The sequence below is a fragment of the Haliotis asinina genome, chromosome 2 (assembly GCF_037392515.1).
Source record: "Haliotis asinina isolate JCU_RB_2024 chromosome 2, JCU_Hal_asi_v2, whole genome shotgun sequence".
Classification (NCBI taxonomy): Eukaryota; Metazoa; Mollusca; class Gastropoda; order Lepetellida; family Haliotidae; genus Haliotis; species Haliotis asinina.
In genome coordinates, this window is record NC_090281.1 from 74,832,154 (window position 1) to 74,858,464 (window position 26,311).

At 36.5% G+C, this 26,311-nt stretch overlaps 3 protein-coding genes across 3 annotated transcripts in view; 1 reads left to right on the forward strand and 2 right to left on the reverse strand.

Annotated features, from left to right (window-relative positions):
• Window positions 1-16,037, reverse strand: part of LOC137274318 (BTB/POZ domain-containing protein 17-like) — a 28,146-nt gene extending 12,109 nt beyond the window's left edge. The window contains exon 1 of the mRNA XM_067807461.1: window positions 15,881-16,037. The gene's annotated coding sequence lies outside the window, so the exon portion shown is untranslated. The remainder of the gene's footprint in view (window positions 1-15,880) is intronic.
• Window positions 16,035-24,623, forward strand: LOC137274320 (protein FRG1-like). The gene is made up of 8 exons (XM_067807463.1): window positions 16,035-16,222; window positions 18,954-19,054; window positions 19,572-19,697; window positions 20,290-20,459; window positions 21,156-21,260; window positions 23,416-23,507; window positions 24,103-24,213; window positions 24,436-24,623. The coding sequence occupies exons 1-8, from the start codon at window positions 16,161-16,163 to the stop codon at window positions 24,470-24,472; spliced, it is 804 nt and encodes a 267-aa protein (XP_067663564.1). The 5' UTR covers window positions 16,035-16,160; the 3' UTR covers window positions 24,473-24,623.
• Window positions 24,624-25,157: 534 nt separating this feature from the next.
• LOC137274322 (DCN1-like protein 4) overlaps window positions 25,158-26,311 on the reverse strand; it is a 30,631-nt gene continuing 29,477 nt past the window's right edge. Inside the window, exon 10 of the mRNA XM_067807465.1 lies at window positions 25,158-26,043. Within this exon, the coding sequence (XP_067663566.1) occupies window positions 25,982-26,043 (62 nt within the window). The 3' untranslated portion in view covers window positions 25,158-25,981. The remainder of the gene's footprint in view (window positions 26,044-26,311) is intronic.

Consider the following 26,311-nt stretch of genomic DNA (forward strand, 5'->3'; position numbering starts at 1 on the left):
TCTATTGAAAATGTGAAACAAAGTCTTGGTGGATAGAAAATCAAATCAAAATAAAAACGAATAAAATAAATTACTGAAACACACAAAAAAAGAGCTCCATGTTTTTTCTATTTGCATTTGTGAAACCAGAATCATGTTCTTTTAATTTTGCCATAATATCTTAAGTCTTCTTACATGCACAACTTGGTCTGCCTTGAAGATATTAAATCAATGACATAAAGATTATTAAAACATGAATACACACATGCATACACACTCTCTCTCTCTCTCCCTCACTTTCTTTCACACACAAAATCACACACACACATTCTCTCTCTCCAGAAACACACTATCACACACACGTACATACACTTACAGAGTCAAACAGAGCCACACACACACACACATTCAATACCTATGAATATGAAGAACAGTAAGGACATGAACATGATGAAGACAATAGTCTAACAAACAATATAATCTTACTTGTTCAGTAATAAACTTCATGCTTGAGTTAATGGCACTGCCAACAGCTTGGTTCTCTGAAGAACAGCATTACTACTCAATAATGTACACAAAGGTCTTGTCCAATGTATCATATTCTCCATTCGTTTTTTCATATAATGGTCTCTCATGGTATCTGACAACACCAACACAATATAAGGAGGTGTAGCCATGAGTCACACATAGACTGAATCCCAGTCTCGTATCATTATATGAATAATAATAATTAAGCATTATCATAGCTCCAATATAATAAACACTATACAAAAATATCAGAATATTTATTTGATCCTTCAGTAACATATATACCTAGTACCTATAGTACCTAATCACACATGTGCCTATTTGTCAGTTTTGGAAATGTCACTTGAAGCAAGTCAAGCTTTGCCTGTCGCTCACTTCAGAATGGTGAAATGCAGTCATGACATGAAAGGTCACTGTATTGCCCATTCATACACCAAGGACCTATTCTTTAACTGGCTACTATCTTTCTGTTGCTGCATAAATGAATCATAAAAGTCACACTGGGTACACCTGGAAAAACATTGAACACTGACTCAAAGGGGCGATCCTCCCTACAATGTATGTTATGAATTCCTGGGTGGCTTAATGCAACAACACATGCCAAAATAATGAACTCTCTGGACTCACGGCTCACTGCACCGCTCTCTGCTCGAGAAGTCAGTAACACTGGACATTTAAAGTCAGTTTGTGAACTTCATAAGAATTGGCTGATATTCCTTAAATGTGATGCCAAAGCTTGGCAATGTGGTTCACCTTAATTTATAGTAAACAGTTTAATCTCAACAGATAAACACTTACAAGAGCAAGTTTGTTTCATCATCAGTTTTAGCACAATTCCAGCAATACCACAGCAGGTGACACCATACACAGGCTTCACACACTGTCCTCATGTTTGGAAATGAACCCAGGTTTTTGGCATGAATTTACTAATTTATGGTAACCAGTTTAATCTCAACAGATAAATACATACAAGAGTGAGTAGATTTTATCATCACTTTTAGCAATACTCCGGCAATATCACAGTAAGGGACACGATAAATTGGCGAGCACATTAACTACTTGGCTACATGTGTGTATATACTGAGGGATGCACACTAAACAGTAGACTAACGCTTAGTCCCTGCATATATATAATTTTGAGAGTAACAAATAAACCCAGTAAAATTGAAAAGGAGCCCCAGTCTAGACTTGCTTCATAAATGGCTTTATCAATGCAGAGTGGACAAGACAGCAGGGAAAATATTTTGGTTGAGGGACTGTTAGACAGACACTACAATGTAGGGTTTGGGTAAAATACTTCATCTCTCTTAATCTGGCAATGTTATGGGAGAAGCAGCTTTAGAGCTTCGTAAAATTTTAGAGGCAATGTGAAATAACTGTCAAAACAAAGCCAGCACTAAAAAAAATGCAAAATATTGTACATGTTGATCTCAGAACCTAATAAATAATAAGACTAATTCATATTACTTATTACAAAATTGGGCAAACACTGGCAAAATATGTTATTGACGTGGAATGTATACCCCTCAGGAAGCTGAGAACCAAAGTCAACTTCATAATCTCATCTAGATCATAATTATTTGTTCATCATCATCATCATCATCATCATCATCATCATCATCATCACCATCAGTCCATTACTTTGTCCATGCACGTTTCCTGCTACCTGTGTGTCCATCCATCAGGCCATCTGTCTGACCCTATGACACATCCCACCTACAATATAGACACAATGTGGCTACCTGTAATCAGCAATCACCTGCCACTGTTAGTACCGCAGATCTCACCTGTAAGACCACTGCCATCGTCCCACGATCAGCTGACTGTGAGTCAGAAAGCAGAGTGTCTTCCTGCTCGTCTCCCTCACTCTCTGTTGGTCTTGAGGGCTGGGCTTCAGCCATCTTGTCAGTGTTTAATTACTGGTTCAGTCAGAACGTGACAAGCAGACAACGACCCACTGGGCTGGTTCGGCCACTACCCATGGAGAGGACAAGATGTTAGTCAGTCAATGATGCCACTTAGGCAGTAAACAGACTATGGCAGAGCTGTATCGATCATCCATGACAGCTTAACTCGGTCACGTCACGGTTTGATTCCACCGAGAACCAGGTGTTTATACCTGATACATATTGTTAACATCGATCGATTCAATGCACTGGCCACCTTTATTGTCTCATTGGTGGCTTTTCAAACTTCATTAAGCACATGCTGTAACAAGGAGACTGTGATATGTATGTTGCCAAAACTGGCCTTATCGTGAGCTGTCTAATAATAATTGACTGCAGAACAGAAAAAGGTTTCTGCTGTAAGAAATTTCAAATTCTTCAGTTTTACAACTTAATAATATATTGACCCACATGGTACATAACATAATACCCAACATCTAAATAAAACCATGAAAGACTTCTTAGACTATCTATTTTTTTGTATCTTATTTTACTGGACTATTTTTGTTGAAATTAGTTTAGATAAACTCAAACAAAAACATTTGTTTGAAATATTTGTCTTTTAATAAATATTTTCTAATACATTTTGTTCAACCCGAGGTGAATTTGTAAAAACCTTTTCAACAAAATACATATAGTGAAAGAAAATAATATGCAACTTCAAAGTAAAAAATAAATCATTTATCTTTTCTTGAAAGATATTTTAGATACGTTACAATTATGTCAACAAGCAGATAGTTAAAGAGAATATCTTTGCAGCAAAGAAAGTGTATGATCATGAGAGGCCTTGACACACACTAAAATATCAACCAGATCATCAGTCATTAATTCTAGGCACGCAAAGAGAATGTGAGCTGCTTCACAAGAAGTGGATTCTCACAACGTCACCATGAATTCAACAACATCTCTCAACCTAAACAAGTAGGAATTTCTCGGTCAGCTGAGTTTACTTAGCAAGGCGTAATAGCCGTAATAGCTGACCCACTGACCTCTGACGCTGTTGTCAAGGTTACCAGGTGTTGTCAGGACACGTTAGGACTTGAATCAATACCTATGTGCCATTTGATTGAGTTTCTTGGATAGGAACAGGTGTTTGATGTGACTGGACCTGTCTGGATCAGTCATGTTTGATCTTTTGTTATGGACCATCAATCTTGGATCAAACAACAAGAAGAGCATTGAAGGACATAGTGCCAAACTTTAACCTTTCAGCACTTACTCAAAAGGTTTGAAAATATTGGCGATACAATTATCTCATGTGAAACATAGAAGCCTCAGAGATGTATTTTAGGACAGATCAATGACATGGCCATTGACTTGGTCAAGACTTCCTCAAACACTGAAAAAGTAAGTAAAGGCAAACAATCAGACATTAGTATCATCAGGATAAATGATAAGTTGTGTCCATTTCTATTTAATCATCTCTTTAAACAAAAATATTTTAAAAAAGTGTCAAACATTGGCACCTATGCCACATTACATAAAAGAAATAATTCACAATGCCATTTAAAATCTTTACACATCATCTGACTCCTACAGAAGTTAACAGGTTGTATAGCTATTGCAAAAAACTGTTTTTGTGATGGTACAGTGATACAGTTTTTAATAAATAGTTTCTTTATTGGACAAAAATCAAACTCTTTTCGTAGTTTTGTATATAAAGGATCCCTACTGGCTAGAGACCAGTTATCGCCATTTTTAAGAGTTTTTAATGATTTGCTCCATTATTTCTTATCAGAATGATTTAAAATTTGTCTTGATGATCGATCAACTATTCACCGATGTTTTCTGCTTGCTTACAGTTGCCAATCGTGTTTCTCCGAAATGCGGCCAACAGGGAGCATGGTAGTGTATATTGTGCTTTCCCAACAACTAACAAGACCAATTATTTCTGATTTTCACCTAATTTGACATAAACCTAGTAATGAAACTATTGTGCTTCAAACCTTGACATATTGACGAAACTTCACAATTGGAATTTTTTTTTTTTTTAAAAAAAGAAATTTAAAAAACAAAACTCGCTCTTACTGTGACTGTTGACAGATACTGATATAAGCTGATGGGAATATGGAGATCTCACCACCAGGTTGAACTTATGAAAGTTTACATCTCCAGTAGAAATGTCCAATTTTCGCAATGTTTGTTTTCTCGGGGGAAAATGAAAAGATAAAGGTTATATTTCGTCAGTATCGTCTGCATGGTATCTGTCGAGTCCATAAAATGGAGATGGAAATTTGGGTCAATTCAAAGTTAAATGATTAAATGTTGGTGTTATGGATATGTTTAGACAAATTAAAATCTGGTCTGCGTTTCACAAAAGCCTCCTAAATTTAGGAGGTCGTAGCCCATACGACCTTCTTTACGACCCTCTTCCGACCTAATTTACAACCGTTTCAAAAAGATGTTGTATCCATGTCGTGCCACGGGGTCCTAAATCCATGTTGCATATCGTTTAAGATGTACATGTACTTTGTTGCATAGCAATGCATACAGTGAGACCAAACAGGCACCTGCGTGTCTTGTTATTCCCAAAGTATTTCAAAATAGAAACACAGTTTCAGTAACAATGCAAATGTCATGTTTTTAATTGAAGGTACAGGTTAATTGGATTCTCTCACTAAATTCCATTGAAAATTACAAGATAAAATGTATGAACAATTTGAAGGTTTGAATTAATTGCTGTCCATTAACCTGTTCATATAAAACTGCAATATATACTACCGACAAGAAATAAGGGAACTAATGAAATAATAGCGAATTTGAAACTGCTCTAAATATCCACTAAATCATTTTTAGGCGTCAAGTTCAATATCTGGTGTGTCCACCATGTTGGGCAACACATTCACGGCACCTTGATGGCATGCTGTTAATCAATTTCCGGATGGTTGCCCGTGGTATTGCCCGCCATTCCTCTTGGAGAGCTGCACCAAGCTGGGCCAGGTTGGCGGGTCCTGGGACCCTGGCGTACACCCTTCGACCAAGAACGTCCCAGAGATGTTCAATTGGGGACAAGTCTGGGGACTTAAAGGGCCAGTCCAATTCTGTCAGTAAGTGTCAATCTCTATTGCATTAGTGATTGCGACTTCTCCAGTACATTTACAGGAGTTAACTTTTGTATGCACGTGTAGCACGTGCTGGGCATGCATTATGCGAAATTCCATTGTCATTGGATGTTGCGTTTGGGAGATACGCCACGATAACGGGCCCTGTCACAGTCAAAGTCATCTACATTCATTTTCTTGGTTCCCTTATTTTCTGTCGGTAGTATATGTGTCCCAATGTATTGAATATTGTACATCAGAGGAACTAAAGTACATGTTGCCGTTATGACTACATTTGATCTACTAACACTTGTGTAAAGATTTAAATATTGTCCGCTGCTCTCAATGTGTCACCTTCTTTCGTAACTTTTATTCAATCAATCAAAAACTTTCAAAGAATGAAAACATATACCCTATATCCACGTTTGATGTGGTTTCATGAAAAAATATCTGGACCATACGCTAAATATACTTCATAGTACTTACTGAAAATGTTATCGGAAACTTTTTTGTTTTCTCTTGTCCATCCAACCTTCAGCTCAAAGAAATGGATTAATATGTACAACAATGTTGACGTATGACATCACAACCGATGACCGATTTCTTACAAAATGGCAGCTTCGCTGACAAGGGTTACACAGGATTTTGTGAGGACTCTTCCCTCGGTTCAGGGACCGTTTGAGCATAAATATGATATGTAAGTAATCAGAATGACTCTGACTGTCTGTGTGTTGTTATATGTTTTCATTGCAAGTAAGAGAAGAAGCCAGAAACACTGATAATTACTGTTGTTCTGCATGATTTTGCTTCTGTTATGGCGTCATGCTATCGGTAATTTATCGATGCATTTGTCACAGCTGACTAGGGAATGTATTAGGTGTCTCAGTACAGGCCTTCATGAAACGAGATTTTGTGAACACAATCCAATATGGTGGAAACCGCATGTAGGCGTTCATGTGAGTATAGTTTCGAAAGCAGTCCAACCGATTCTAGGTTTATCGACAGCGTTTCAGATTTATCATTGGAAATAACATGAAAAACTGATATCAGTGATCGTTAGCGTGTTATTTTTCAATCAAATAATCATAGTAATTATCCGATTTCCGCATTTGAAATCATACCATACATCAAATAATGCTGTGAATCATTATCTCAAAATTTCTCAGGCCTTATTAGTTAGCGTGTTCTAATCACTTGCTGTACCATAGTCGTTGACGCCATCTTTGTACTAGTAGTGTTTACGACCTCCTAAAGCATTTACAACAGGTCAATCGGGGTCCAAAATTTGGGGCTGTTTACGACAGTGTAAATGTATGAGGTCTTTGTGAAACAGGGTAAAAAAGTAAGAGGTGGTCTATGACCTGCTTTACGAAGTCGGACCGGTAAGAAGGCTTTGTGAAACGGGCCCATGCACTTTTTATGGACTGAATTGTCAAGTCATAGATTCACAACACAGCCTGGGTGATTTTCATTCAATTCTCATCGTTTATGAAATTTCAAGTCAACACATTAATAGTCACGTGACATACCCCCGACGTGTTTTGGTCACGTCTTCACAGGGATTTATATTAGTAACATGTACAATGTAAACTACTCACAATAATTTTAACTCTTGTAACCAATCGTTTTTTTGGGATGTGTCAGTATGTGAAATCCCACAGAAGTACAAGTAAAGCTGTCTTCACAAGCAGTACAGCCAGGTGTTGACGGTAACTGGTATGCGGCGATAACTGGTCACTAGCCAGTACCATGACAACACTTTGCAATTGTGCATTTTTCTCCATGCAAAATATATAGAAAGTTTTTATATAGCTATATAAAGTTTTTGACCGTGTTTAATAAACATTTCAGTTATTTCATTATTCACAAGTAGATGCCATGTAATTCTTACATTAAATCTCCTAAATACTTTTTTTCACACCAAAAAGAAGTAAAGTACTCGACAATCATGAAATCCAAACAAAATATTTCAGATATATATACTTTCAGATGACTATTTCATATTTTGTTGTTACTCTGATCTGGTGTAACAGATACACTCATGTAGAGACATTTTTCTGTTACATTTTCTCACATATGTATGTACTCAATGACTCAGAAACATCCGTCAACAATTTGCCAACCAGATTTTCCAGTCTGTAGCCACTGTAAAGGTATGCAAGAATGTACTTTACCCCAAATAAACAAGAAGTAACCTGGTTAAACTGGAACAGGAAGACAGTATCTACCAGGGGGCGGTTTCACAAAGTGATCATATTGCTATGACAGTCTGAAGTCTATCTTGAAGTATGGGAGCTAGGATCACCTTAGTGCTTTGACTGCTTTGTGAATTTATGGAGCCCTGGCCTGTGGCAGAGGCACTAATTGCTGGCCCAGAAATATTTCACCAAATCACAGAGTGATACACATTCAGAATAAATAGTTCATATGGAAACAGCCAATTCTTCTCCCGAATGACTTAGCATACGATTAACATTTCCTTTGATTGTGAACATAAAACATTATGAATATGTATTTGACAAGTGGACTGTTGACTTTTAGCACAACGGTTGGCATGGTGCCAAATTGTATTCCACTCTTCTCCAGCCATGACAATGTTAAGTTCAATTGTTTATGTGTTAGCTGGTGCAAGCAGAAATTACACACTAAGTACTAAAGTTGAAACTAGCTCAATCTTTATACAGGTCAACTTTGTAAAGTAGGTCATCATGGCAAAACTGTGTCACTTACATCAGCTAAGAAGTGGGTTACTTTCTAACAATGAAAACGTGGATCAATACAGGAGTGATACGTGTTGGACTATTTACATTGCTGATGTTATTTACATTACTCTATTTACATCACTACATATCAGATTGGGGCAGTGGGATAACCCAATGGTAAAGGTTATCATTCATTACATCCAAGGCCTGGGTTCAATTCCCAACATCTGTACAATGCGTAAAGCCTATTTCTGGTGTACCGAAACTGTAATTTTGCTTAAATATTGCCAGTTCCATAAAGACTACAACTCACTCACAAATCAGATTATTCATTGGAAGTTCAGTATGGATTTTTAACTTTAATACAAACATTAGGCCAGATCTGTTAAATTGTATTTCTTGTTCTAAGGTATTGTGTCAACCTAATGGCAGGAGGGTAAAAAAATGCAAAAAAACACCAGTCCAAGGAATATTCCTTTTAAATACTAAAAGTATTTCACATCTGATAATTTATGAAGTGTATAGGGAGCAAAATGTAATCTAAATAAATGTTTTCTTGTAAGATTACGTTTTTGTCCAATAAAACATTACAATTTTAGTTTTTGAGTGGGGAAAATTCATTTTTATGCTTTTTGTTTTTTTTCGTATTCTTGAAAAAATATTACTGGCTGATCTGTAAAACAAGATATAAAATTGTGGCCTAAATGATCATAAATGTGAATGAAAATTGATTGTGATCAAAAACTAACTTGACAGAAATTTGGTGAACCCCACAAACACAGGGTTCAAACCCATAATGATAAGTTTCCAGCATGTGCAAGGGATGTAACTCTGCAAAGTTAAGTTGCAGCTTCCCAGAGAACTAGGAAACCTGTTCCCAGTACAAGGACAAGTTGTGATAATATCTAAAACATCACATGAGTTTATTCAATAAACAACTGTGCACGACATGACCGCAATATGAAAACTATCAGTGAACTCATTTGAAATAATGACTAAACACTGCATGAGTTTGTTCAATCAATAACGTCCATGATGACTTGTTAGGCACCTGAATGTACATGAAATTAAAATAATATTCATGAATAAACACATTATGATTTGTAAAAAAAAAACATTTTTCACAGAATCTAAACATCAAATTAGTTTGTTCATTCACTTATAGTTCATTCACTACATAGTTACAATAAAAGCAAAAATATTTCATCTCCAATATGGAATACATTTGAAAGGAAGGCCAAAACAACACATCATCCACAGCCTTTTGAAAACACATGTCTCAAGACCAACCAACCCTTTATGTAATACAATAACCGTTGTTACCTAGTGGTAAAGATATTTCCCTTCTGAAGTACTGGTACCACTTTTTGTTGCATTCCATTTTGATGACAGCCATTGTTCTTCTATCTGAGCCTAGTTTTACTCTGCTGTAAGCATTATACCAGCAATATCAAAGACACCAGTAATGGGCTTCACACATTTTTCCCATGCGGAGAATGGAAGCTGGGTTTTCAATGTGACAAATAAATGTTTTATAACTACTAGGCTACACGAGTGAGTGAGTGAGTGAGTGAGTGAGTGAGTGAGTGAGTGAGTGAGTGAGTGAGTCTTTACGCTGCTATTAGCAATTTTCCAGCGAATCAGGAGAAACCATAAATGTGTTTCACACATTGTAACCATGAGGGGAATAGAAAAAATCAAACCTGGGTTTTCGAAGTGACAAACAAATGCTTTAACCACCAGGCTACCCCATCGTCTCAGGGGAAAAAATATAAATAAAAACAAAATGGTCATTCAACCCACCCATTTTCCTTTTCAAAAAAGTAAGAGAAAAATTATTTACCAAAGTTGTAGGCATAGTACCACCAAATCATCATGGTGTAATAATACCAGCTTTGGCCTATGACCTGGAGCATTAAGACGGTAATTACATCAATTATGGTTCATCCCAGATGGAAGTAGTCATACATGACATAGGTGCTTACAGACGGATTTACAAAAATTAGTTGGATTACACCTGGCTCCAACACAGATACCTGAAAGTAAGCAGCTATATCAATATGTGTTTTGTCACACTACACTTCAATGATTTTACTTATTCATAACCTACCATGCGGGTATAAAAACATGAATACTGGAGACCCTCTGACTCATCTTCTACTCATGGTTGGCAAATATCAGTGACACAGTCCCTTGAATGTACATATTTGTTGGCATTATACATTGGCACAAAACCTACATTTGTCAGTAGAGGGTGCCAAGTAGTTTATTTGATAATTCAGTCCAAGAAAATGAATTTTCATTCTGAATTGGCCCAAATCCTTTCAGATATAATCTTTAAAGTTTTAAAGTACTTAAATATTATACTCCTGAAAGTATATCACAGATTACAATAATTCTATTTGTGTTTTAATCAATGTGTTCTATCTACACTGTACAACTATCTGCAAGAGATTCCTGAAAGTTATTTAGAAGTTGGACAAGCATGAATACATGATACATTTATTCACAACAACTTCTGTTGATTCTTTATACTACATGTCGGAGCTAACTCTTGCTCCTTCACCCCACGAATGAGTAAGAATTATTTCTAAACTGTGTTATAAATAATAAAAACAAGGAGCTGATATCCATAAAACGTGTATTCGTATCTGAAAGAGGTTTATTTTCAATAAATTTATGCATTGATGTTTTGCAATATTCAAAATGGTACTATGCTGTGTATAATTTATCAGTACAATTGATTACAGACTGCTATCACATACCTAGAAAACTGCTCAGAGCAGCATTAAAATAAAACAACCAACAAGTCTTCCTCAACAACCTCATCTGATGACAGAGCAAGAATTATCCCTGAAATGTCATATGTAGATTAAAAAGAAGTTGTTATCTATTAAATGTCATGGATTCATTTCTAAACAAGGTTTATTTCTAATACATTTATACACTGATATGTTTTGCAATGTTCAAAATGTTACTGTACTGTGTACAATTTAGTCAGCCTGATTGGTCTCTATATCTACAGTGTTGTAAGGATGATTCTCCCTGTGTCATGTAAGTAAAACCGTCCAATTCCATACATTCCTCACACAAGCCCTGACACAATGCTGAATCTAAGGACATATGATATATACCACACACCTGAGGCAGTAGAGGACATGAAAGGATCTCATTACTTGACTGACACTTATAGGCCATTACAAATACTATTAACATGATTCAGGTAAAGCTAATGTTATATCTCGTTCCACTTCTAGGCTAATATGAGAAGTAGCAGGTGGGAAAATATTACTCTTATCATTACAAAGAGCAAACTGAATGTTTAGTTTTATGAATGGATGATCTCAATGTGGGATGATTATTTATACAAGACCTATTTGAGTTGGCTTTCGTAAACAGAGTGAGTTTTAGCCACTTTTTGCAATATTCCGGCAATATCATGGTAGGGGACACCAGACATGGGCTTCACACATTTTACCCATGTGGGGTCTTTAAAAGAAATACAAGCAAAAACATGCACACGTAGGAATATGATCTGAAACATGTTTCAATAAAACAATACAATTTTTTTTTCTTATACATCTGAAAAAAGGTCTTGGATGCCATAAAAGAAGCTACAAAATTTTCTGATGCATTGAGTAGTGACTTTAATTTCATGACTCATACTTGGAATTATTTCAGTTATCTGAGGATGAAGTTGGAGAGTTAGGCTTGCAGAGAGACAAAGTATTGTAATCATGAGAATGAGTCATATAGGTGAGTGAGTGAGTACGTTTTTACACTGCCTTTAGCAATATTCCAGCAATGTCATGATTGGAGACACCAGATATGGGCATCACACATTGTACCCATGGGGGGAATCAATCCTGGATCTTCAGTGTAACAAGTGAACGCTGTAACCTCTAGGCTCAGTAACCCCATCACAATGGGGTGAATAAGGTTAGGATTCCGTATGTCTATACTTGTACATGGCTGTGGAATTCCTCTGCACACCATCATTCCTATATTGACATGTTGTTTTCCTGGCCAATACAGTATGTAAACAATGTATTAATCAACATTCAACTTTACAACACAACACAAATGTGCAAGTGCACAAATGAGAATAATTGCAAATTTCCATGGCAGTCAGATTCTTTGTATGTCATATACCGGTCTTAGACACAGACTTTGTTCAAGTGTCTCATGCCTGTAGTAATAATATGGCAAACTAGAAAATAAAAATAAAATCAGATTCAATAAGGCTTTGCATGACAGCTGAATGAGTCAAGATAAATTCCATTTCCATACAGCAGAGCCATTACTGGATAGAAAACTTCAATTTCTTCAAATGCAAAGAACAATAACAAAAGAGCCTGTGATCAAATTCAAAGCAACAGTTTACAATCCGTTGCAATGGTGGTGTGTGGTCCTGTGCATTGAGTTCAGGTTAGAAATGAAAGCAGCATTGGACACTGAGAGTCCTTTTATGAGTGACCATGCTTGGCAGCTTGATCCTGATAGTTTCTAGGATTTCAGTTCAAAATTGCCTCTGTTCACCCAGCAGAAAGTGGGTACCCAGTGGGATAAGTTGTGCGACTATAACCTTCTAGGCGTCATAGATACACATTATTATATATTACATGTATGCCTTAAAAATCATTGTTCTATTTGTCCTAAACATTGAAAATTGTAATTCACTGAAAACATTTACAGTATTATGAAAAAAATGAGTGTCCTTTACTTTGGAGTAATTCACATACAAGATGTCTGACTACACAACCGCATTTCTGACAGGCTCAAATTAAAAACAAGCAAACATGCATCTTTAAATATACAAACCTTTTATGAAATCTTATCCAGAGTCTTCATAAAATCTGGCATACCCCAATATAGGAAATAGCTCCCAAACCACAAACCTCATACAAGGTTTAAATTTCTTAAGTCAGTTATACACCCTGCATCTCATGCATTATGCAATCAATATTATTCAATACAATATTCAATAGTAAAGAAATAAATTTCAGGCTCTATTGTAAACCTGCAACAATTGCAACACCTTTACTATTACCTGTGGGGAACGATCAATGTTCTTTCAACTTATATGAATACATTAGCACGATCACATGTGACCAAATGGGGATGGATGAACAGCCAGATGAACTAGATTCAATTGAACAAAGGCTCCACATGCAAACATCATTATAAATGTATTTCTCTCCCAGAAATATACTGCAATGAATATAAATATTTGTATAGGAATTTTCTACGCCGATATCCATATGATCAATTGCTGAGAAAGAGTGTGGAGAGTGAGGAACCAATATGGAGTTAGATTTGTCAGCAATATTCCAATATGACATGGCAGAAAACATTATGGGCTTCATTGGTGGTACCCATATAGATGATCAGTCTTTGTCCTGGATTGAGTCAAAAAGAGTTTGAAGTTGTGATTTCAGCCATATATTGACTATAAAAGGTTTTGCAAAAGACATGCATTTATACTACTGAATACCAACAAATGATGGTAGAATGACTAGGCTTTTTGTAGAAAATAGTTGATATTACCATAAAATGATATTGTTATACCACTGGAACAGATAAGCTACGCAAATATTTATGGGAAAACTCAATTTCTATTATGTGCATTGTGTACAAATATGCATGAATTTTTGTAGATGCTCAATAAATTTCATCCTACATGCAAAATAGATAAAATAAGTGAGGTATGTGGAGAGATTCTATTTTAGCACATGAAATTGGCATCTTGCAGTCATTCTTATTGTTTTTCATACTGCTGATCAAATATAAACAACAAACACTTGAACCAATATTTAAAGTTTATTATATTTTTACAATTAATGGAAAATGGCAAACTACACGACTGAGTTTGATTGAAGATGGTACAGTTTATTTGCTTACTCAAATGGATACCCATTTGAGATGAACACAAGCGAGTACATACCTCAAAGACCAAAAAGGTTATCTGTAGCTCTGTTATCCACAAGAAGACATTATTAAAATGGGCTTCAGATTCCAAGTGATTAAAGTCAGGCCACCTTGCTAGTTACCATGGAGACTCATGGTTGTGGCTTTGATACTTGCATGATATCCCTAGCAGTGTTTACATCATCCCTTCAGCTGCTGGCATTTGTTTGCAAATCTAGCCTACAAACAGAACTACAGAATATTACACATTCTGGTATCTGGTCTCATGTCTACATTTCTGATGGGGGAAAAATACTAATGTTTTTGAAGGAAGACTGAAACCTTTCCTCTTACAAAATCTTAATCTTTCATGAAAATGAAACATGTCTATAGTATAAACCTTGCTTGCCTGGACACCTCACTGTCTGGACATGAGAGACAAATGATGAAATTCACATCATCTGATGTTTCAGAAAAAGTTTTCCCCTGAATTCTAAATAAAGTGCAGAGTTCAAATGAACAAGGTTCTACAAATATGTATAGAGTGTGGATTAATAAGGCTGTAGTCAAATGAATAGAGTCCTTATTAACAAGGTTTATCTTTGAATCTGTTTTGTCTGAATTGACAAAGTAGCCTATTCTTTTTACAAGCAGTCTGTAGTCCAAAAACAATTTTATTATGTTCCAATAACCTTATCAAATGGTGCTATGTAAAAATAATCTGAATTATTATACAGTTAATTAGAACACTGGTTTGGTTCCTGACTAGACTAACAACTAGTCTCTGAAATGAACTTATCTTAATGAAAAAGTTCATAGTTAAAAAATAATAATATAATGAAATGGAGCCCTGAGACTTTCTTCATTTTCAGAAGCTAAGGGAATCTAGACCTGCCACATTTTCTAGACTTGCATGGGTTTTCTTGGATATATTTGCTTCAGGGTCTGTATGACAGACTAGTTCCTGACAATCCCTGATTAAATTCTAGACCACAGTGTAAATAACGATCTACTATGACCAAAAATGTTTGTGACAGTTCATTATAACTCCAATGTGTTTGTTATAGACAAAAGTTACATTGATGGTGTATATTCTTTCATTAAAAATACTGTTGAAAGCATTTTCATTGAAGAAGTTTGTTCCCTCATGCTCAAATTATGAAAACAAACTTAAAAGACTGTATTTGGTATAAACAAGTGCCAGTTTTCTAGGTGCACAGCGTACTCGGTGTGTAAAATGTTGCATATTACAGCATCACTGTTTCACATTATTTTCATGTATATTCAAAACAAAAAATGTACATATACATACATACATATCCCTAATTCCTTTGACTTTCATTGTGATTATTATTCATATTTATGATGTATACTATCTGTGACATCTGTCATTTGTATTTATGCTACCCCAGTGAAGATATTATAGCCATTTCAACACGTCTGAACTTAAAAATCATGCAAAACACAATTAAGTTCGTCTACCTTAGTAACAATATGGAATCATTCATACTGACATTGTTGAATTTGTTCAATTTTGAACATTGAATTTCTATAGTTCACAGCAAGACTGACTTTATTCGACCCTCCCTAAATTCCAGACTTAGTAACAATTTCTGTATATAATGCCACATGTATGTACTTCTCACCTCCATTCACATAGGATATGGTATTACCAGCTGATAACTCAATTTACTGTTAGATAATGGAAGGTAAAATCAATTTAAATATTTTTTAAAAAATAAGAACAATTTCATGAAATAAATGTTCATCAACTTACGTTTGAGCTGAACAAAATGATAACTTCAGATTTTCTTTGTTATAATTCCCCCTGTCAGTCGCATCATCTTCTCATGAGCGCAAAAAAACACGCTGTTGTATGATAACAACAAAAGCTACAGCCACCTGTCAAACGTCACGTGGGGTATTTGTTTACTTCCGATTGTCATCAGAACGAGAACACGCGAGATGAAACATGGCAGCGCCCATTGGTGACGCTAATAGCTAAATTTCTTCATTAAATATTCGAATACTGATCTAAATTTACATTGGTCCTCGCCATGGCCGATTCTTACTCCAAGGTTAAAGGCGGAAAACTTAAATTAAAAGGCCAAAAAGAAAAGTGAGTCAGTATAAGTCAAGCCAGGAGTAACGAAGCGGGGCTTGAATGTGTCTAAATTTTAACGTTATTTCGAATCGTGTAACAAACGATTTCGCTCATTTACAGAACATAAACAAAATTGGACATTTAGTACACTCTGCTCCGTATATCCCGTATGCCCCAAAGACTGCACATGTATTTGCACATTTTAGTTTAAAATTAAGTAGAGTTTTAATTAGTGTTCCTCCTTTAGTATAAACGAATGTGTGTCATTGTGCTGGTAGAACTGATAATGGAAGGGCAACCATATGACGTTATGCGATCGTAGACTTATGGTCGCTGATATGTAGTGAACACGCTATCAACCCCTTCTTTTGCCTTGCAAAGACTAATGATTACTGATGTTGTGTACATTAGTGGTTGTAAGTTATAACTTGATTTACAGTTGTATATTTCATATATCCACGGGATTGGTAGATTTAAAATCTTAATTGCCGTGGTTTTGATAAATTACATAATTACCATCCCAGATCGTAAGCATGCTTAGTAATAGCTCATAGTTTCGATACAATAAGGTTAGTTATCTGTTTTCCAAGTGAAGAATAGAGTGTCTGATGTCATAGAAAGATATTCAAAGTGGTCTTTTTTTTGTGTGTTTTTTTTCCCCATGGAAGCTGTACTAATAAATGTGTGAAACATGGCCAATTGTAAAATAATTTGAATAAACTGTACTTGATAAAAGTAACTGCTGTCATAATTTAGGTATAGGTGCAGTTTGAAAATTAAAATCTTTTAAAGTTAAACATTCTCTGGGGTTTGTTACTGCTTACTATTTACTATTGTTGTTATATTTAGTATAAAATATGAGAACTTGAATAGAACTTATTTGATGTTGCTAATATTGTAAATGATTCAAACAAGGTTGCTTCGTAATGCTACTTCATGTACCAGTATTTATGCTAATGATAAATAATCGTGTGAGGACATTACGGGAGATCTGATAGTCATGTCAGGCTATAATTTGACTGTCAAACACATTGTGGCTCTTGGCTATTTCTGGCTTCAAGACAAAAGGCAATGTTTATGTATGACTGGGTCAGGGTAATGCATAGCTGTGGCTGATTTCATGACATTTTCACATGGCATGGATCATTGCACATGGTATTTATTTAGTAAGACCAGTACCTGTATGGTTTTGTATGGTGAAGACCACATTAGAAGTTTTAGACTGTGTCACTTTCAAACTTATTCACTCTTTCCAAAGATGATTATGAACTTTACCCATTGCTAGCAAATCCTGCATCAAGCAAAACTGTTACCTCACAGCTGATTCAAAACTAATACTGGTGATTAATGTGTCTGAAATAGGAATCACGTCTGACTTGTTTAACCCTTTTTGTCATTCTGAATTTAAATACAAAATTGGACCTACTTTTGTCAGTCATTCAAATAGGTAATGAATACACCATTCTCGATATCTCCTGGGTATACATTCTTATAATCTCCACTGGCATCTGAGGCCCTAATTATATTACCTCCCTTGGCAGACTTGTTATCCAATCTAGACACACTTGCACAAAACTATCTTAGCGCTCCAACTATCTTAAGACTGTTTCAGAGAATGGGAGTTGTAGTGCAAAGATAGCTTTGTGCAAATAAGCCAAGGTGTCTTTGCTGGGAAGTTGTGCATACCAATCAGAACTCACTTTTGCTTTTTAAATTATGCAACCGATTAAAAGTGGCAGCACATATCATGCAGAAGAACTCTGAAAGGGGTAGAAAGAGTTCTTGCATATGATATTTTTAAAGTTTCAGACCTGACAATTAGTCTGTATAATTTCCCCAAAATTTGAGTTGCAAACCTTCTGCGAATAAACCTTTGCAGCTGTGATCGCTATCTTTGTTGACTCTGGCAAGCTTGCTTCTAACAGCAGCTTAGCTGATTAGCTAAAGTGGTTGTGGAGCCAGCAAAGGGAGGTAATAAAATAAAAATAATAAAAGAAAAAGCCGTACATGCATCCTGGGTAGAGTGGAGACATATGGGAACATATACCCTGGAGATATGGAGGATGTGAATACACATGACTAGAAAGAATCTGCAATGGTTTGGGAAACCAGATGATGACAACAACTGATCTTGTCACATGTCATTCAGTCATCCTTTTCCTGTTTTCTATGGATTAACATTATGAAGCTGTTTGTAATTATGTAGTTCATTTCATTTTACTTTCTGGTCATTGTGACCCGTGAAGGTCCCAGGGTAGAATAGGCCTTCAGCAACCCATGCTTGCCATAAAGTGTGACTATGCTTGTTGTAAGAGGTGAATAAGGGGATTGGGTGGTCAGGCAGGCTGACTTGGTTGACACATGTCATCGGTTCCCAATTGTGCAGATTGATGCTCATGTTGTTGATCACTGGATTGTCTGGCCCAGACTTGATTTTTTACAGACCACCGCCGTATAGCTTGAATCTTGCTGAGTGCGGCATAGAACTAAACTCACTCACTCACTCCAGGTCATTGTCCGGTAGACTGACTCTTCCTGCTCACAAAAACCAAAATATATATTTTCATCAACTGTGCAAAATATACAAGTGAATGGAATTATTTTATCTTATGAGACATTCTAAGTTATGTTGTGTTTCCGTGAAAAACAAAATAATTTCACACATTTTGCAAAATCTAGAACAAAAACAATCACATAATTGCATCATCTGTGATATTCTAAGGTGAGAGATTGCTGTGTTTGTCAGGCACAAGAAACACAGGAAACGGAAGCATGCTGATGGAGCAGAGGGAGGTGCAGGAGGCAAGAGGGTCCATCCATCGCTCACGGAGGACACCAAACGTCATGGTATGTGGTAGCTTAGGCACTCTTTTTGTGTTATATCTTAATGTTTTAAACATGATTAAGTTTGGATAGACAAGTTAAAAACAAATTTGTCCTTAAGCCATGAGAGCTGTGCTGATTAACACTCATTAAAAGGGTATACAAAGTACAAAGTATGTCATGGGGATTATAAGATATTTGATTTCAAATGGGGGAACCCCAGTGGCTGTGTAGGTTAGGTCCCTGACTTTGTGTTCTGGTGATTAGGTTCGTTACACTGAGAGTGTGAGTTTGAATCCCCAAATGGATCGATCCCAGAAAGAACTAGAATTTGTTTCTTTCCAAGAAGGTGTTATCAGAAACTTGTTTGTGTATCTTAGTGTGTATTAAAAACAACTTCTATGTATGACTTCCTCAGTTTAGTCATATAAACAATACCTAATAGTGTATAAAATGTGTTAAGAATTTCTTGGTATAGTTGTTAAAGAAGAATGTTAAAGTTTTACGTTCAAGAATAAGAACAATAGGTTTACTTTCCCAGGTGGCTGGTGGATTGTGGAAAAATTTGAAGAAATCACAGGAAACATTGCTATTGAGATTGGGGTCCAAACGTACATGAATGCCCTTGACAATGGAAGGCTCAATCTTGGCCCTGTCCGGGATACAGGTAAACATGGATCCCTCTTGGATACTCAATGCCATGACAGAATACACTTGTGTCTCTGGGTCGTCATCTGACCCTAACCAGGACAAATTGGATTCATTAAAATTTTCCATTAAATGAATCATGATGGGTATTATTTTTGTAATTTTAGGCAAGTTGGGAACATGTTTCATAAGTTTCAGTATTTACTGTGGTATTCACATCAGGGCACTATTACAGCAGACCACTGTTCTAACAAAAACCAAAATTGATCAGTAAGAGGCTGGCCATTTATTGGGGTGGAGTGGCAATGAGATTTGTGTTTTGACTGTAGAGTATTGTTAGCATGCCACTGCACACTGCTGGCTTCATTTTATGCAACATTTCTTCTTTTTATAGTGACAGAAATACTGATGTTAATGTGAGAACCCATTAGCACTCGCGTAAAGACAGTTTAGATTTTGAGGAGACAGACTCTCATGATAACAATCACAGGATTGTCTGGTCCAGATTTGGTTATATACACACTGGTTTCATGCAGCTGAAATATTGTGACATTAAACAACAAACAAAATCATTAGCTATGCTATGTGGTGTTTCCCTTCTCTGTCTTCAGGAGAAGCTCCAGATGCCACAGAGATTTTAACAGCCATTACTCTAGGGGAGTCAAAGATAGCCCTTAAATCAGGCTATGGGAAGTATCTCAGCATTGACCCAGAAGGTCGGGTGATCGGGAAGTCAGATGCCATCGGTAGCAGAGAACAGTGGGAACCGGTTTTCCAAGAGGTGAGATTTGTGCATGTGGAGGGGATGGTTTGCCCCACCCTACAAGATAATGGCAGCTGTAAGTAATCATACCAGCCATCAGTTTATGACAGGCTTAAAACTATGATATCTTGGTGGAACAGGACCCTTACTTGTAGGATATGTTGTAACTTGCTCTTAAATAATAAATGTTGAGTATCTGTAATAATAATTAGATGTTCAAAGATATGATGGAGTTATGCATCTGAAAATACAATGATGGGATATGGTTCATCTACTTTGTTGTGTTCCCCATTTTGGTTTATCTCAAAATCATGTGATATCATGTTTGAAAATACCTCTGTTGTTTGGGTTTGGGTTTTGAAAATGATGTATTGGTAATTTGATAAAGTGTGAACCTCCAAACGTACCTGTCAAGGATTCCATCTATTTAAGTTAGTCCTATATGAACTGTGGTAAGGTAAGAGTGACATAGTCATATTATGAGGCATGCTTGTTTATCCATTCTTTCAAGTAGTAACACCGTCATGATAAATACCCTTCATCACCTTAGTTTTACATGTTATGTAATTAAATCCTTATTAGATATTTCAGGGTGTGAGTATTTTGCCACACTGTCATATTACTGAAGAAAAGAGTTTTTATGAAATGTTTCAGTTCAAGTACACATTAGTGTTTAATTTGGAAAGATCTGACATTTGTGATCTCTGTTTACAGGGTAAAATGGCCCTCAATGGTTTTAATGGCTGCTTTCTGTCGGCAAACGAGGATGGTGCAATAATGTGCGAGAGTCGCAAGGCAGGGCCAGACGAGATGATCAAGGTTAGAGAGTAGGCTTACCAAAACATACTGGCAACATACTGGTTTTGTAGATCAAAACTCAAACTATTTATCAATAATGCTGTGTTTGTGGTTTATTTGTAATAGATTTAAGCATACTACTTTACGGAAGACAGATCAATGATAATTCCCTTAACAGACAGGACTTTCAAGAAGTACATAATGACCCATAAGGTATATGGAATGATGATGATACTGATAATGGACTGAATGTGGATGAAGTGATTGCTCATACACCAGGGTTCGATTCCCCAATTGGATATACAGTGTGTCAAGCCCATTTTTGGTGTCCCTCATGATATTGATAATGGACTGAATGTGGATGAAGTGATTACTCATACACCAGGGTTCGATTCCCCAATTGGATATACAGTGTGTGAAGCTCATTTTTGGTGTCCCTCATGATATTGATAATGGACTGAATGTGGATGAAGTGATTGCTCATACACCAGGGTTCGATTCCCCAATTGGATATACAGTGTGTGAAGCTCATTTTTGGTGTCCCTCATGATATTGATAATGGACTGAATGTGGATGAAGTGATTACTCATACACCAGGGTTCGATTCCCCAATTGGATATACAGTGTGTGAAGCTCATTTTTGGTGTCCCTCATGATATTGATAATGGACTGAATGTGGATGAAGTGATTGCTCATACACCAGGGTTCGATTCCCCAATTGGATATACAGTGTGTGAAGCTCATTTTTGGTGTCCCTCATGATATTGATAATGGACTGAATGTGGATGAAGTGATTGCTCATACACCAGGGTTCGATTCCCCAATTGGATATACAGTGTGTGAAGCTCATTTTTGGTGTCCCTCATGATATTGATAATGGACTGAATGTGGATGAAGTGATTGCTCATACACCAGGGTTCGATTCCCCAATTGGATATACAGCGTGTGAAGCTCATTTTTGGTGTCCCTCATGATATTGATAATGGACTGAATGTGGATGAAGTGATTGCTCATACACCAGGGTTCGATTCCCCAATTGGATATACAGTGTGTGAAGCCCATTTTTGGTGTCCCTCATGATATTGTTGGCATATTGCTAAAAGGTACAAATCCATACTCATGCATTCAATCATTCATACTATAAGAGAACAAATGTTAATATAATACTGTATACTGATTTTTGACTTGTCTAGTCATATCCCATATTTGATTTACAAAACACCTGGTCGGGGTTGTATCGAACTTTAATAAAGCTTTAATCGTTAATTATACTATGATTAGTTAATCATTGATTATCTTCACTGGCATGAAACCCTTAATAAAGGAATCCCTTCATTAATCCGTCAGTAAGCTAATGAAGGTTTGAGGGTAGCATTGACTCATCATTAACCGTATCAACATGGCAGACAACATAACGTTCCATCAACTACCTATCCGAAAACTCTTTTTTGTGCATTTTGAAACATATTGTCCCATTTTGTCTTGATTTTTTGGGACGTTCTGTTCCTTACCCCTTGACAATTGACCTAGCCTGTTATTTTGCCCCATATCTGCTTCTTCTTGTCATTAGGAATGGAGTTAGTTTGCTCTTGAACACATCCACGTAATCTTCACCTAGGTCTGTTAAAAGTTGTATTTCACAACTTTCTAAATTTTGATGATTTCTGATGACAGGCATCGTGCAAACAGTAGATAGTATTTATGCACAATGCATCATGGGTATTAATTAAGGGATTTTCCCTAATTTAATCAAACATTAGGAATTTAATCCATAATCAGTGTTTAATTTTTGATTACATAATTACCCGTTGATACAACCGGGTCCAGTTTTGTTTCAGTCTGGACAAGTGTCTGTTTCATTGTGCTAGCGCAATCAGATAACTTGTCATTGTTTAACATGGTAACTCCAGTCAGACACATTATGTCGACTCCAAGCAGATCTGTCCATGCTTCATTACCATTTTGCTGAGCATGAGTCCATGAAACAGAAAATACCATTTTTTTTATTGTGTTTGAGATGTAACTTTACCACAGGACTTGTCTTCCACCTTCATGGCAGAAGTTCACCTTCCACTTGACTACCAAGGCTGTTAGATTGTGCTGTGATAAATAAACTGTGTATGTGTTTGGATTCTGTGGGGACATGGTTGTAAACTTTATATGCATCTCATTTAAGATCCGATCTTGTGCAGAGAGTGAGGAAGACCCACTTGGTAATGTTCCAAAGGAGGAACGAGGTTCACTGAAGGAATCTGAGGTCAATTATGTGTGAGTAACCATGTGCCAGACCTATTAGAGTTATCTCCTCTTAATGCAATATTTGTTCATGTTTGCATTACCTTATCTGTCAACTTTGCATTGCTACTTTTCACTTGTGTGACTATTGTTAAGCACAGATATGTATCACTGATTCAGAACTTTCTAGCAGATGGCTTTTCAAATGGGTATACACAGCTACAATCTTCTTGAAGGCTCCTTGGCATTAGAACACTATACCTTTATTTGATCCTAAGCATGTTGTCAAAGGCATCTGTGATTTGGGTGGTCATTTCAGGGTCTTTGTTGTGTCCTTGCAGCTATATAACACTGGATGATTTTCATAATAAAAATGACTTATTTTGTGAAACTTTTCTGACTTGATTATTTACAGTGATTTACAATTCCCACAGCCTGATATACTTTAGATTGTGGAATTCAAACCATAAACAGTCATATCTAATCGGCCTAATAAAGGGGCAGTCAGCAAGTATTTGATGGGTAGATGCAAGAGACCAATCAAAATCTGAACAGACAAAACTTAAATTTGTTTACTTACTGGAATTGAACTGGCATTAATATCAAAGAAATTTTTACCCTAATTCAGGAAAAAGTTCCAGAGTTTCCAGGACCGGCGCCTGAGAGTGACAGGAGAGAGTACTGCAGCACTAAAGATGGCTAGACAAGATGGAACCCTGCACGAGGCTATGCTGGATAGGTGGGTTGTCCTACACTGTACTAACTACTGTAGTTGTTGTAGGTGGTTTAGGTGCTGGCTCATTACTCCAACCTGGCTTTGTTTTCTAAAATGGGCGTCTTCAAACACAGGAAAATCTTCGAAGCGCTGAGCTCCAGATAGGATGCTTCTTATAGTGGGTTTCTACTGTATCTTCACATTTTTACCAATGTATATGATCCTGTCTTTCTAACAATTTTTCAGGCGAGAGAAAATGAAGGCAGATAGATACTGTAAATGAAGGACTGATGTGATTCATACACTGGCAGCTGAATTCATTCTGGGAGACAAGACTGGGAGTGCACTGTAGATAGCTCATTTGTACATATGAAGTGTTCATCCTGATTTCACCTTTTGTGTAATTTGTGTTTCAATAAAACTGTCAGTCATAAGCTGAGTTTCCTTTTTCATTCTGAGAGTGTGGTCAAGATGATTTAATCTTATTTTCATCTTCACTGATGAATACTTGGGCAGCAGTCTGTATTTCTTTTCTGACAGCATTTGACTGTTTTGCAAGAACCATAATATTGGTGGGATTGTATAACTAAACAACTAAGCTAAATGTCATGTTTCAGTTGATTTTGTTTTGGTGTTCTACTCTACTGCAGTCAGCAATATTACAGCAATAACATGGCATCAATCTGCACTGAACAAATCAGTCCTCAAAGAATTATTAAGTAGTATGGTATTTTCAACATTTCAGGAAATATTTTCCAGAACACCAGAAATGGACCTCATATGTGGTACTCATGTGGGGAATCAAACCAGTGTCTTCAGCATGACATATGAACACAGTAACCACTGCCCTTCAGTATTATGAGCCACCAGTGTAACCACATCAATGATGATCCTGTGACAATCTGGTTTAGAGTTAGTCAATGCCATACTATCCTTGAATCATATGTTTGGTTAAACTCCTTGGCTGATTTTCTGGTCCAGGTGCAATTTATTGACACACTGATGAAATATTGTTGGAATACTGCATGGAGCTGTATGAACAAGTATAACTTTTCTGAACATGATCAGTTAGCAGGCTCTTATGAAAAGCAGTAGAGTGTTTGGGACCAAGTCACACCCTGACATTCTTGCATGTTTTGCTATATGAGTGTGACATGTCCTCCATAAAATAGAACTGTATGTGCCATAAAATCATCAGCCATTCCATCATAGACAACATTGCAAAAAACAAGCAACAAGTTTGGTGTGATTTTGTACTTATTAAACCTTGAACATTTACAATAAAAGTTGTAAATAACATGTATGGTTTAAGAAATCTTATGCTCCTATTCACTGGCATTGGTACCAGTGATAAAATAACTTTCACTCTCTTGTTCCAAATCCCATCCCTCCCAACCCTAACCCACCCCTTACCAGATCATGTTAATATCAACAGAGTGATTGCTCAGTACGAGTCTCCCAGGAACATGGACAACCTGTAACAACAGCACCGTTGCCATGGTTACAAGACATGGAATAAAGCACAAGTAGCTGGATGGGGTGACCCGACAGTCATAATCACACTGCGGGCAAGATCATGTTCGTAATGCCTTGCAGCAGGTCACATGACCAAAGGATTGCATTGCTTCATTGACCAACTGTGGTGGCAAGTGAAAGACAAACACATCTGCAAACATTCATCCGTTGCCATGGAGACCCGACACACAAGTTTATGTTTCTCCACATATTGTCAAATCAGTGTAAAACATCTGTCGATGACACATCTAGCACTCTTGACAGAAGCCATCCAACCTCAACTTGACATCTTGTTTTGTTCACGAAGCCATTCTACAAACTCATCCAGTAAAACTGGCCCTGGAATGAAAAGAGACAAGTTAATTAGTTTGATAATAAACCACCTGTAAAATTCAACAACGAAAATGAAAACTGAAAACTAAAATTCCACACCCTACAATTCATATCACAAATCTTTTTGCTCCCTTGGATGGAGAAAAATAAGAAAATTTTCACCCTGAATACTGTTAAAGTAGTTTTTGTGAGTTACATTACCTTTTCATATAGGTATGTTGATACCATTCTTTTCTCTTAAGAAAATCATCCTCATCCTCATCATGTCATCATT

Coding starts and splice junctions, on each gene's coding strand:
- LOC137274320 (XM_067807463.1), top strand. CDS start 16,161: ATGGCCGATTCTTACTCCAAGGTTAAAGGCGGAAAACTTAAATTAAAA. Junction 20,460..21,155: donor GGGAACCGGTTTTCCAAGAG/GTGAGATTTGTG, acceptor CTCTGTTTACAG/GGTAAAATGGCCCTCAATGG. Junction 24,214..24,435: donor CACGAGGCTATGCTGGATAG/GTGGGTTGTCCT, acceptor ACAATTTTTCAG/GCGAGAGAAAATGAAGGCAG.